General features: G+C 42.4%; 2 protein-coding genes across 2 annotated transcripts; one reads left to right on the top strand and one right to left on the bottom strand.

Annotated features, from left to right (window-relative positions):
• ttbk2b (tau tubulin kinase 2b) lies at nucleotides 1–8,232 on the top strand. The gene is made up of 16 exons (XM_007546045.2): nucleotides 1–239; nucleotides 459–581; nucleotides 669–778; nucleotides 889–1,036; nucleotides 1,588–1,661; nucleotides 1,758–1,898; nucleotides 1,987–2,091; nucleotides 2,270–2,335; nucleotides 2,692–2,784; nucleotides 2,874–2,999; nucleotides 3,095–3,252; nucleotides 3,524–3,713; nucleotides 4,013–4,227; nucleotides 4,321–4,780; nucleotides 5,723–6,420; nucleotides 7,046–8,232. Exons 3-16 carry the CDS (start codon nucleotides 710–712, stop codon nucleotides 7,377–7,379), a joined length of 2,877 nt encoding a protein of 958 aa, XP_007546107.1. The 5' UTR covers nucleotides 1–239; nucleotides 459–581; nucleotides 669–709; the 3' UTR covers nucleotides 7,380–8,232.
• A 1,098-nt stretch (nucleotides 8,233–9,330) lies between these two features.
• churc1 (churchill domain containing 1) lies at nucleotides 9,331–11,019 on the bottom strand. The gene is made up of 4 exons (XM_007546035.2): nucleotides 10,872–11,019; nucleotides 10,661–10,796; nucleotides 9,762–9,832; nucleotides 9,331–9,671 (listed from the first exon to the last, which is right to left on the bottom strand). The coding sequence occupies exons 1-4, from the start codon at nucleotides 10,908–10,910 to the stop codon at nucleotides 9,579–9,581; spliced, it is 339 nt and encodes a 112-aa protein (XP_007546097.1). The 5' UTR covers nucleotides 10,911–11,019; the 3' UTR covers nucleotides 9,331–9,578.
• Between the last annotated feature and the right edge of the window lie 63 nt (nucleotides 11,020–11,082).

The following is an 11,082-nucleotide window of genomic DNA, read 5'->3' as shown; positions in this document are numbered from 1 at the left end:
GGACCAATCAGAAGCCTCAAGACATGTGGCGTCAACAACAAGGCATCGTTCCTTAGCAGCTCGCTGGCTAACGGGGACAGCTAATCTCAGCTATCAGCTATGGTCCACCACCACCGATGTCTCATATGTTAAATAAGATGGTGCTTGGAATGACTCGACTGGTTCTGGACCTACTGGAAGCATGGAGACTGCTTGGATGGTACACTTTAACTGGTGTCGCAGAGGTGCATTGACGCGAGGTAAAAAAAAAAAAAAAGAACCCGGAGAAGTGTGCCTCCTAACGGTTATCCTTAAGGAGGCATGCTAATTAGCTTATTCTCAGCACCATCGGAGGCAGTTAAAACAACCGAATTAAACAATTTTAGAGATTTTACTGTATCAGGCTGTTTGGTTCCTTCTGGGGTCTGTGAATTGTGGCTCTTTTGTGTTAGCTATGCTGTGTTTTGCCACTGCTTTAGATAAACTAAACCCTGCTACGAGAGATCTTTCTACTATCAAGCTAGCTAACGTTTTGATAGTCTGCCTTGGAAACGTGAGGCGCAGTCCCTAAAGGCTACTAGGGTGTAGTAAAATGCTATCAGGTCAGTGTTTGCCGCATCATAAATTCAGCACTTTTACGTGTGGGTAAACTGACGTGAATTTTTAAGGTGTGCTCTTTACTCCTCCAGTGAAGTGCTTGTGACACTGATGCCAGCAGAGAGCAATCAGGATGAGTGGAGCTGGAGAGCACGCGGACATCCTGACAGTGGGAGATGTGGTCAGGGACAGGTGGAAAGTGGTGGGTGTCGTTGATGTGAAAGTCATAATTCAGTGGTTGAATTCAATTTCGGAATGCCTCATTTCTTACTCAGCAAATGTCACGACTTAACTTGCCAATATTGATTTCAGGTCAAGAAAATAGGAGGAGGCGGCTTTGGGGAGATCTATGAAGTCCTGGATCAGCTGAGCCAGGCCACCGTTGCCTTGAAGGTCGAGTCCGCTCAGCAACCCAAGCAGGTGCTAAAGATGGAGGTGGCTGTGCTGAAGAAGCTTCAGGGTAAGTTATGCCAAGTCACAGCGTCATGGAGAGTAACCCAGAGAGTTTGAAAAAATAAGGAGAAAATGACTGTTTAATTTTCAGCTTGACTCAGCTCTCAAATTCAGATTAAACTGTGGCCATACCTTACACAAATTAAGCCTTATATTATTTTGCATCCTTGGTAGATTTAAAATTAAGTTTCTTCTAGCAAGGACTTTGTTTTTGATTAGAAATAACACAGACATCACCCAAATTTAAATAAGGCTATGCTCCAGTATTATTATCAATATAAATTTTTATATTTTAACAAAAATGGTATGTCAAAAATTATACCATTCTCCGTAAATAATGGAAAACCTGTTGGTTGATGTATTTGTAGACTGAACATTTTGGTAGTTGTAGTTTGGTTAGTAAATGCTCTATGAAGTGCAATCCTTTTGTTTTTATTATTGTTTCTAAGTTTTTGTTTATTAGGACAGTGATGGTGTCCGCTTGTGTTTGCAGACTGAAACTGGCGTGACTGTATTTTTATTGGCATACGTAAAACTGTATCTTCCCTTTATAAACAGGAAAAGACCATGTCTGTCGCTTTGTGGGCTGCGGTCGGAACGATCGCTTCAACTATGTAGTGATGGAACTGCAGGTGAGACCCTCGTTGTCCCAATATTTGCCATTCTCTTAGTCCGCCTGCCGCCTCACAACTATGATGATACAACCAATACTGATGTCTGGTCCAAAGGGGAGGAATCTGGCGGATTTGCGCAGAACGATGACCCGCGGTACCTTTTCCATTTCCACGACTTTGAGGCTGGGCAAGCAGATTTTAGAGGCCATCGAGAGCATCCATTCTGTGGGCTTTCTGCACCGTGACATTAAACCTGTACGTTTAATTCTGTGCGATATGTCATTTGCTTATTGCAAACACATTCTTAAATATTGTAAACGTGGTTTTCTGTTTGATTTTGCAGTCAAACTTTGCAATGGGACGACTTGCCAGTACCTGCAGATGCTGCTATATGCTAGATTTTGGATTGGCTCGACAGTTTACCAACTCCAACCAAGAAGTCCGTCCAGTAAGCACTCTAATATCAAAGAATTTATCAAAGAACATTTTTGGCTTCCCAAAGTAAAAACAAAAAGTCTGCTGATAAATTTAGTTTGGACATTAGTGGGCTTTTTTAGCATTTTAAAAATAAAAACTACGACTACTGACAGATACAACAGCATGAGTTTGCATTAATTCTCTTTCAGCCTCGTCCTGTGGCGGGTTTCAGAGGAACGGTGCGATATGCCTCAATCAATGCTCATAAGAATAAGGTGAGGCTTGTCCTCTTTACTTATGCATTCTCCCATTTCAGCCGTAATTGCAGCAATTTAGCCTTGTCTTTATTAGAAACTAACAAAAAACCTGTGCAGCAGCTTTAGAGCAAGAGACACAGCCAATCAGCTGGAAATGAAATGAAATGAATTCTGTTGCTATTAATTCAAATGCATCCTAGACTTCTTGATCAGGAATAGATGCTCTGCTTACGATTTTTCCAGATGAAAAAAAAACAAACAAACAAAAAATGCTCTATATTGGCTGGATCATGAATGTCACATGTTTTAGATTCATACTATAGTAAAAGCTGCATCTGTTCTGCTCCTTTATTCTCGTCTGTGTGTCTTTGCAGGAGATGGGTCGCCATGACGACCTGTGGTCCCTCTTCTACATGCTGGTTGAGTTCATGGTCGGACAGCTTCCCTGGAGGAAAATTAAGGACAAAGTACGCGCTTCTTTTCTCCATCTTGTTCTAGAATAAGGATGCACCGATTCGTCCATCCGCTCATTGTTTTAACCGATCTTGCATCCCAGGAGCAAGTAGGAAACCTAAAGGAGACGTACGACCACCGTCTCATGCTGAAGCACCTTCCTTCAGAGTTCAGCACTTTCCTGGATCACATCTTAACCTTGGATTACTTCACTAAACCCGACTATCAGGTTCTTTTTGCTTGTTATATTTTGCACGTTCTGTTTATTCATTTCCATGCTTAAAAGGCTGATACAAGTTTTTTTTTTTCTTTTTTACGAGACAGCTCCTAACATCTGTGTTTGAGAAGGCCATGAAGGACCACAATGTGCTGGAGAACGACCCCTATGACTGGGAGAAATGTGATTCAGAGGATGTGCTGACCATCACTGCCGCAGCAAACACCGCTCAGCAGCTCACTCGCCTCACCCCAGCTTACCTCGGGTACTGGATGCTAAAAAAAAGCTCCTGTCACATTTAACATTTGAACCTTAACTCTTTTTTTTAATTCCCTTGAGGCAGATGTTTATTTTTTACTTTTTTGCAGTTTTCACATTATCCAGTCCTCCTTCACACTCTGCTGAAAACGGGCTCTAGTGTGCAGCTCTGTTTTTACAGCACAAATGTGCAGACTCAGATCCCTAAGAAAGTTACTGCTCTGAATGATGTTGTGGAAATGAGCTGCAGGGTGACCTTCGCTCTTATCGTTCACCAGCATGGCCAACGCTTCGGTGCTGCCCGGCGAGCTGCAGAGAGAAAACACAGAGGATGTCCTTCAAGGGGAACGCCTCAGCGACGCTGACAACTGCCCCCCCATCCCCACGCCGACCACCGCTGGTGGAGACGTGTGGGAGGAGATGGACCGCAACCGCAACCTTAAACATCCTCAGCCGATGATCAGGAAGGTCAGGCTTGTTGTTTTGTGCATGCTCACTATGAAGCCTGTTAAAGGAGTTCAAAATTCTTTGCAAACATTTCTAAAGTAGCAACACAGAATTAGCGATTTTAATGTTTTTTTTTTTATAAATTTTTTTGTTTGTTTGCAATGGGGAAATCCTGGAGAGACTGATTTACAGACTATGCCTAAAAACAAACAAACGTGTAGAATGAGCTCCTCTTTTCATTTATAGAATATGAGCCATGTTTGTAGTTTTCTGTGGTGCAGTTCTTTTCTTTGAGAAGTGTTCTTGTCTACGATCTTTAGGTAGTAAGTGAGGATGAACACAGTCAGAATCAGGGGAACCAGAGTCCCAACACCGGCTCCGTGCAGAGTTCTCCACGCCGGGTCCGATCAGAGACCATGTTCCTGGACCGAGCTGCGCCACTGCTGCGCCGGATGAGGCACAGCCAGAGCCTGGCGTTCGAAAAGAGACTGGCGCCTGAACCAAAACCTACAATCGAACGCTTCCTTGAAGCTTAGTAAGAACTTTTTGCAAATCAAGATAAGCAAACTAAAATCTAAAGAAAAAAAAAATCACACAATTCTCTTTTTTTTTTTTTTCTTTCTGTCAGCTTGGGGAAACAGCGGCCGGTGCTTTGTCACGTTGGGGAGAAACCCATCCCTGAGAACGGACAGCAGACGTCTTCCTGCAAGGAGGACCAGTCCGGCACGGCGACCCCCGACCCGGAGGAAGCCGCGGCGAGCAGCGGCTTCGTCGCTGTCAACTTCAGCCCCGTGCCTCAGGAGGCCGACTCTCAGGAATGGGTGATGCTGGAGCTGGAGCAGGTCAACAGCTCAGGAGCAGGCAAACCTCAGGCGGAAACCCAATGCGAGGACAAGTCGGGTCCCTGCAGTTCTGATAGAGCGGAGAATCAGTCTGCTGAGCAGCAAGACGCGCAGACCGGTCCTGCAGTACCTAGCAGCCCCATCCTGTCGCAGATGGCCATGCCCGGAACCTGGTTGCTAGGCCATCGCCGGCTGCCGGGGATGCTTGGACCTTCAGTCCTGATGGGGAGATCCCAGATGGAGCAGGTGGGATCAGAAGAGATTTTCTACAAACAAGTGGTGTGAGCAGCAGCAGGAACATTTTCTGAACAAAGCAGTCTGAAGCTAAGGTCAGCTGCACTCAGAGCAAGCTCAGCTTTAATGGAGATGTCATCAAATATTCAAGAGCACATTATTCTTTCTAGACTTTAGCTACACATTAAAAGGAGTACTTTCAGAAATGGGTTTTTAAACAGGATTTCTATGCAGTTTGGAAAAGTCTAGAAGTTTGAGTTTTCAGACTTATTAGACTTATTCATTATCTAAAACATCTCAATCTGAATTTCTGGGAAAAAAATAACTTAATACATATAATACCAACCTTTAGTTTTGGTTTGCCACATCACACTTTTGTTCCTTGGGCTTTTTAGTTATAATTTCCATTTAGTTAATTTACATAGTGCAAAGTCATTTCAGATGTCCTCTCAAAGAACTTTAGAAAAAAAGTCAATTCATTTGTCATGCAGACAGATTCAAAGTCAATTACATTCCATTATGCTTGGCGTTTTTAAACAATACATTCAAGTTCGGCTTGTTTCTGAAATTGGTTAAAAAGTTTTCTAACGTAGCCCAGCAGATTGTATCGACTCTGACTTGCAACATCCACTCCTCCTCCTGAGCCTGTAGCGACTTTTAGGAATTTTGTTTGTTCAAAAACTTTGCAATTATTCACTAATTTGTGTTGGATTATAAAATAGAATGTGATAATCCATTGAAAGTGCTGGTTGTAACGTGACAAAATATAAAGATGTTTAAGACGTAGGAATACTTTAGAGAGGAACATGTACATAAACTAGTGTGCTTAGACTTTAGTTTGCTCACGAGCTCCTAAATGCATATAAAGAATAAAAACATGACTGAAATCTCACACTCGAATATTTATTTTTAAATCTCTTCTTTCCGTCTGATAATGTCTGTACCTGCTTTCAGTCCTCCAGCGGTGGGCCACAGTCTCCTGTGAGGAAGAATGATGCGGCTCCATTAGACGCACCAAGCTGTAAATCTCAGGAACTTGCTGAGGACGCCTCGAAGGACAGGAAGAGGTTGGACTCGGTGCCAGAGCTGATCCCTGCCAAAGGCGCCACGTCCCACCTGACCAACGACAGAGACCCCGAGAGCGACTCCGGCCTCCCTGACCGCTCCTCAGAGCCCAATCAGCAGCCTCCAGCTGACCCAGCGGGGGGCGCCGTGGAGAGCACTGTCACCGTCTCCTCCTCTCCTCCTCCCGCTCTGCTCAAGCGCAGAGACTCCCCGTCATCTCCGAGACTGAGCCGGATCCCGGTGCGAGATCCCAGCAACCCCCTGGACTCGCCGAGCCGGGAGCCGAACGCGGAGCGGCGCCACCGCTGGAGCAGCCCGCTCCCCGGCTCCCCCACTCACTCGCCATCTCCCTCCCTGTCCTGTGACAACCTGCCCTGCGCTCTGCCAAGAGACAGGCTGTCCTCGGAGCGCGGCTCCAGGTCCGACTGTGGGGGAGAAGACCCCCTGTCCCTGTCCTCCTCATCCGGAAGCAAAAGTAAAATCCCTCGCCCTGTGAGCGCCACCTTTCTGCCGGAGCAGCTCAGTGGAAGGTTTTTGCCTCGGCCGCCTCCGGGGAAACCCCCCGTCCGTCCGGTTGTGGACAGCAGGTACGTGTTGACTGGGTGTCTTTCCCAATGACTCCTATGGCCACCAAACTGGGATTAGAATCAGACAGGAATGTGCGTCTGTCACAATAACCAGTAATGTACGGTAATGGCATGATGAATTAAAATGAACGCAATAATTTTCATTTGCATGCTTGTTTGTGTAATTTGTTTAATTTTTAAAGAGATGCTGCTCTTTACTATTGAAATGCCCCTTTATTGAAAAATGCTGCAAACATTTGACACATTTATATATTTTACAAAATCCTAACTGTTTTGCCTGTTTTCCCTAAATGAGACTAATAAATTAATACATTTTTAAGGGCAATTTTGTTCTGTTGAGACTTCAGTAAGGATGAAACAATTATTGAAATAATCATCAACTAATATAATCATCAACTAATAGTTAAGTGGAGTTTAAAAACCCCCCAAAAAAGGCCATTTGTTGAATTAACAACACTCTCAAAGAAGTATTAAAGCCAAGCCTTTGCAAAAAATATATACATTCTGCACTTAAGATAGACAAAAAGTATTGATCTGTAAATATGTTCTTCCCAGAAATCCTCAAGTGGCATAGTTTCAGCTTTGCCTGGTTCAGATTCTCTCTTCATTGTTTGTTTCTCTGCAGACGTCGGCGTTTGAGGGTGCGTGCCAGCAGCACCAGCGACGCCGACTTCCTGGCCAGCCTGACCCAACTGATGCAGGACCGCGGCGGGATGCTCTTCAGCCCGCCTCCCCGCCCCCGCACCTCCTCCTCCTCCCTGCAGCGCTCTCTAAGCTCCTCCCCCTCCCGCCAGGAGCTCCGGGAGAGCGGCACTCTGCCGGGTCGTAGCCGCTCACCGTCGAGCTTGTCGGGCTCCCCCCCACCGCGACACGTGCAGCCGCTGGACAGGGCCTCGTATGGGCCGGCGCAGTGGGGCCCCAGCCCCCAAGGGAAAGCCTTTGGGAGAGTGACTCGATGACTGCATCCCCCACACAACTGACTGGTCCCAAAATGTTGCACCTGTGGCGTTAGGCTGCCTTACGTCCTGATAGCATGTGTAAATATGACATTTACTGAAAGGAATGTACTGTATGTAATGTAAAATGTATGATAAAATGTATTTATTTATTTATTTATTCGGATATGAAACTGAAAAGTGGAGAAAATCTTGAGATTGCCAACTTTTACCTCTCATTTCACTCCTCCATTAAAACCCTATTTAGGCCTAATGAGACCAAAATAATCACGTTTAATACTTGATATGTAAAAAAAAAAAAAAAAATCAAACTAACTGTAGATATGTACTATTAGGAAAAAAAAAAACACTAAATATATAAACCATGTATTCACTGTAGAAACACTAAAGAACCCCACAATCAGTATATATAGATCAGCATTCATGTACAGAGCCAGAGCATGCAGCATACGGACCTCACTCTGGTCAAACTGCTAATCCTAGTATTTAATAATGAGCTGCTCATTTGACTTATCTTAGCGTAGTTGTGTGCTTTTACGTCACGTCACACAGTCATCCGCTTCTAAGAATGTACGATAAGAGCGCTATTGTAAACATGCATGAGCTTCTTCCTCGCAAACATTTTTTTTTCTTCATTATTTATTTATTTGTACAATCTGCTGAAGCATCTGTGTTTTATTGAACTGGTTCTGATCCAAACAATGTGAATGTTGGAAGTTTTTTTTTTTTTTCTTGTTTGTTGCAGGGGGAGTGGATGGGACGGATGGATGGTGAAAATGTTTGACCACCTATATAGGAGAGAAAGCTAGAGAAAATAGAACCACAACAGATGTTTCAATAAAGGTAAAATACACCAGCCCAGCTGATTTGTTGTTCTAAACAGAGGGAGATGAAAGAAATAGCAAAGAAGAGTCTGGTGACTCTTGTTTTTACTTCTTGGATTTTAATTATGTTTAAAATAATTAGTATTCAGACCTTAGCAGCAGTGATCGAAATCTTAAGTTTTACCACAGGTGGCTCTGGTCAATGATTGCAAGCTCAAATACTAATTAGTCTATGTCTTTGCCAACTTTTTTTTAGGTCCTTAAATGCACTAGCTAAACATGTTTTGATGAATTTTGCATTTAGGAAAAATCAGCTGAAGGTTTAACGTCATTTGCTTTGATGCACAAATTGGGGATAATCCTGAAAACCTCATTTTTCTGTCAGATTTATCTCTACCTCTGTCAAGCAACCTGCAGCACTTTGTTTTTTCATGATAGTTTTTTTTTTTGTTATAAAAATTGCCGTATAAAGTTGCAACTAACAGAATATTTAACATTCTTTTGCAGCAATTCAATTGAAAAAGTTAAACTTGTATTTTCTATACGAGTTATATTTTAAGCATTTTTATTTTTAATTTTGAGGATTAACTCTTAGTTCATAAAAACCAGCAATTGAGTTTCATAGATATTTTAAATATTACAAAAAAAAACAATAAAAGATTTTTAATACAGAAATGTTTGCCTTCTGTAAAGTATCTCCCCTTTATGATAGCAGAGGCTGCTGGAAATGATGAGCCTGTAAAGTTTATCTGTACCGTAATTCTTTGTCTTCTACACGTTTTTTCTTCCACTCAACTTTCCACTGACGTGCTTGGATGCAGCTTTGTTTGCAAGTCTTCCCCATCAGCCATTTCAAGGATATAACATGTTAGTGGTAGATATTAAATATATCTGTGATAAATTGAGTTTTTTCTGAAACATTAAAATAAGCTTTTCAAAGATATATTAATTTATATAGCTCTAAAAAAAATACTGTTCCACTCTTTAGAGACTGCTTCTGTTCTTTAACCAAATATTAATATTGGACAAAGAGCACAAAAAGACGTTTTCATGAAATGATTTCATTTAATTCAATATATCCAAACCAACCAAGTGAGAAAGGGTAAGCAGCACATCTTTTGAAACGATTCCAACCCAATGCAGCAGTACAAAAATCTTTATTTACAGTCAATTATCAATTAAAATATAGAGGATTGTGTTTTTTTCTATAATAAAATTTTGCTCAACTGCCAACATCTAAAAACTATTTTAAAGCAAGCAGCAAAGCCCGGTATTCACTTTCGATGGGTGATGATTGGCGACTGGAACCTTTTAAAGGGCAGCCGGTGTCATCCATGTTGGCGAGAAGCTGGAAATTGCAGTTTTCTGTTTCTCATATTTAGAAGAGAGGCGCAGACTGCCTGGGGTCATCCGGTAGCACGCTGATGGAGTCCTCAGCCTTTCCACACAGCATGCAGAGCATCGTGTACTCCTGCACCGACGGAACAGGGATGTAAGACCATCTGAGTAAGTCCGTGGATCCAAGCGAGCGCTGGAGATAAATCAAGATGTCATCACTCACCTGATACTCGTCTACAACAGAGAACGTGTACTCGTGTCTGGCGATGACGTGGTCACAGTTTTTGCAGACATCTGGAAAGACAAAGAGATTAGTGGACGTTTCCTCAAAGTGCTGGTTATGGACCACCAGCTACTGGAAAGACAGTCTGACAAGTAACGCATTAATTATGAAGTGGAAAGGGAATTAAGTTTGACCTTTTTTTTTTAAGCATTAAAACCTGAAAAGTAAGGTGCACATTTTTTACTAGCCCCCTTTATCGTAATACCACTAAATAAAACTTTACTCACCTTTATAGTGAGCTTATATTGAGTAATGTTTATCAACAACATCAAGAAGATGGATGTAGAGAATATCTTACAAAGGTTAGGGCATATGATTTTCAATCTATTGTTTTAAAATGTTAAGAAGATGGAACAACGGCAAATCTGCCAAACTATAGTTGTTCTCCTAAACTGACTAAACTGAGCAAAGAGAACAATATGAGAAGCAGCCAAGAGGTCCCCATGGTCCCTCTGGAGGAGCTGCTGAGTTACAGCTTGCTCTCCTGAAATCTGTTTCTTTGTGGAAGAGTAGCAATAGGGTTCAAGGAAAAATATTACCTCTGTGCAGAATGTTAGGTTTGGTGGAGAACTAACACCGAAAGTCACACTTTCCCTGGCAAGATACTGAAACTGCAGCCAAAAGATTGTAGCACAACATACCGACAAGGGCTAAAAAATGCACACCACACTTTTTAGATTATTATACGTAAAAGCAATTTTAAAAAATTATTTCCCACACTTTCTATCACACGAAATCCTAACAAAAAATAATCAAGTTTGTATCTGTAATGTTACAAAATGCTTAAAAAGTCAAAGAGTAGGTTATAATGTATTCGTGATTGGACAAGGGACACTAACGGTCATATGTGACAATTTCCTCCCCATCATCATCCTCGGTGGCCTTGTTGCTGATCAGCACAAAGTCTCTCTGATGGCAGTTCGCACAGCCCAGATAGTTCATCAAGTAGGAGCCGTTCTCCAGACAAGTGTTGCCCTGAAACAACATAATTATTCTGTATGCCACCACGACAAATGAAACTTTTGAGATATATCGGCAGCTTTAACTTACCCGGTCCGGGTATTCTTTATGCACACAACCGTTGCACATGTTGACCTAAACTTTCATGAAATGAGACAAAACAAACAAAAAATAGTGTTACAACAATACGCCCCTAATAGCTAACATTTAGCTGAATATTTGTTAGGAGTAGCCCCTCTTCCGCAGGAGGACATTCATCAGATCTATACAACATCCAATGTGAGAACATGGTGCGGATGAC

The sequence above is a fragment of the Poecilia formosa genome, unplaced genomic scaffold (assembly GCF_000485575.1).
Source record: "Poecilia formosa unplaced genomic scaffold, Poecilia_formosa-5.1.2 Scaffold1, whole genome shotgun sequence".
NCBI classification, from domain to species: Eukaryota; Metazoa; Chordata; class Actinopteri; order Cyprinodontiformes; family Poeciliidae; genus Poecilia; species Poecilia formosa.
This window is presented reverse-complemented; position numbering and strand designations above follow the sequence as displayed.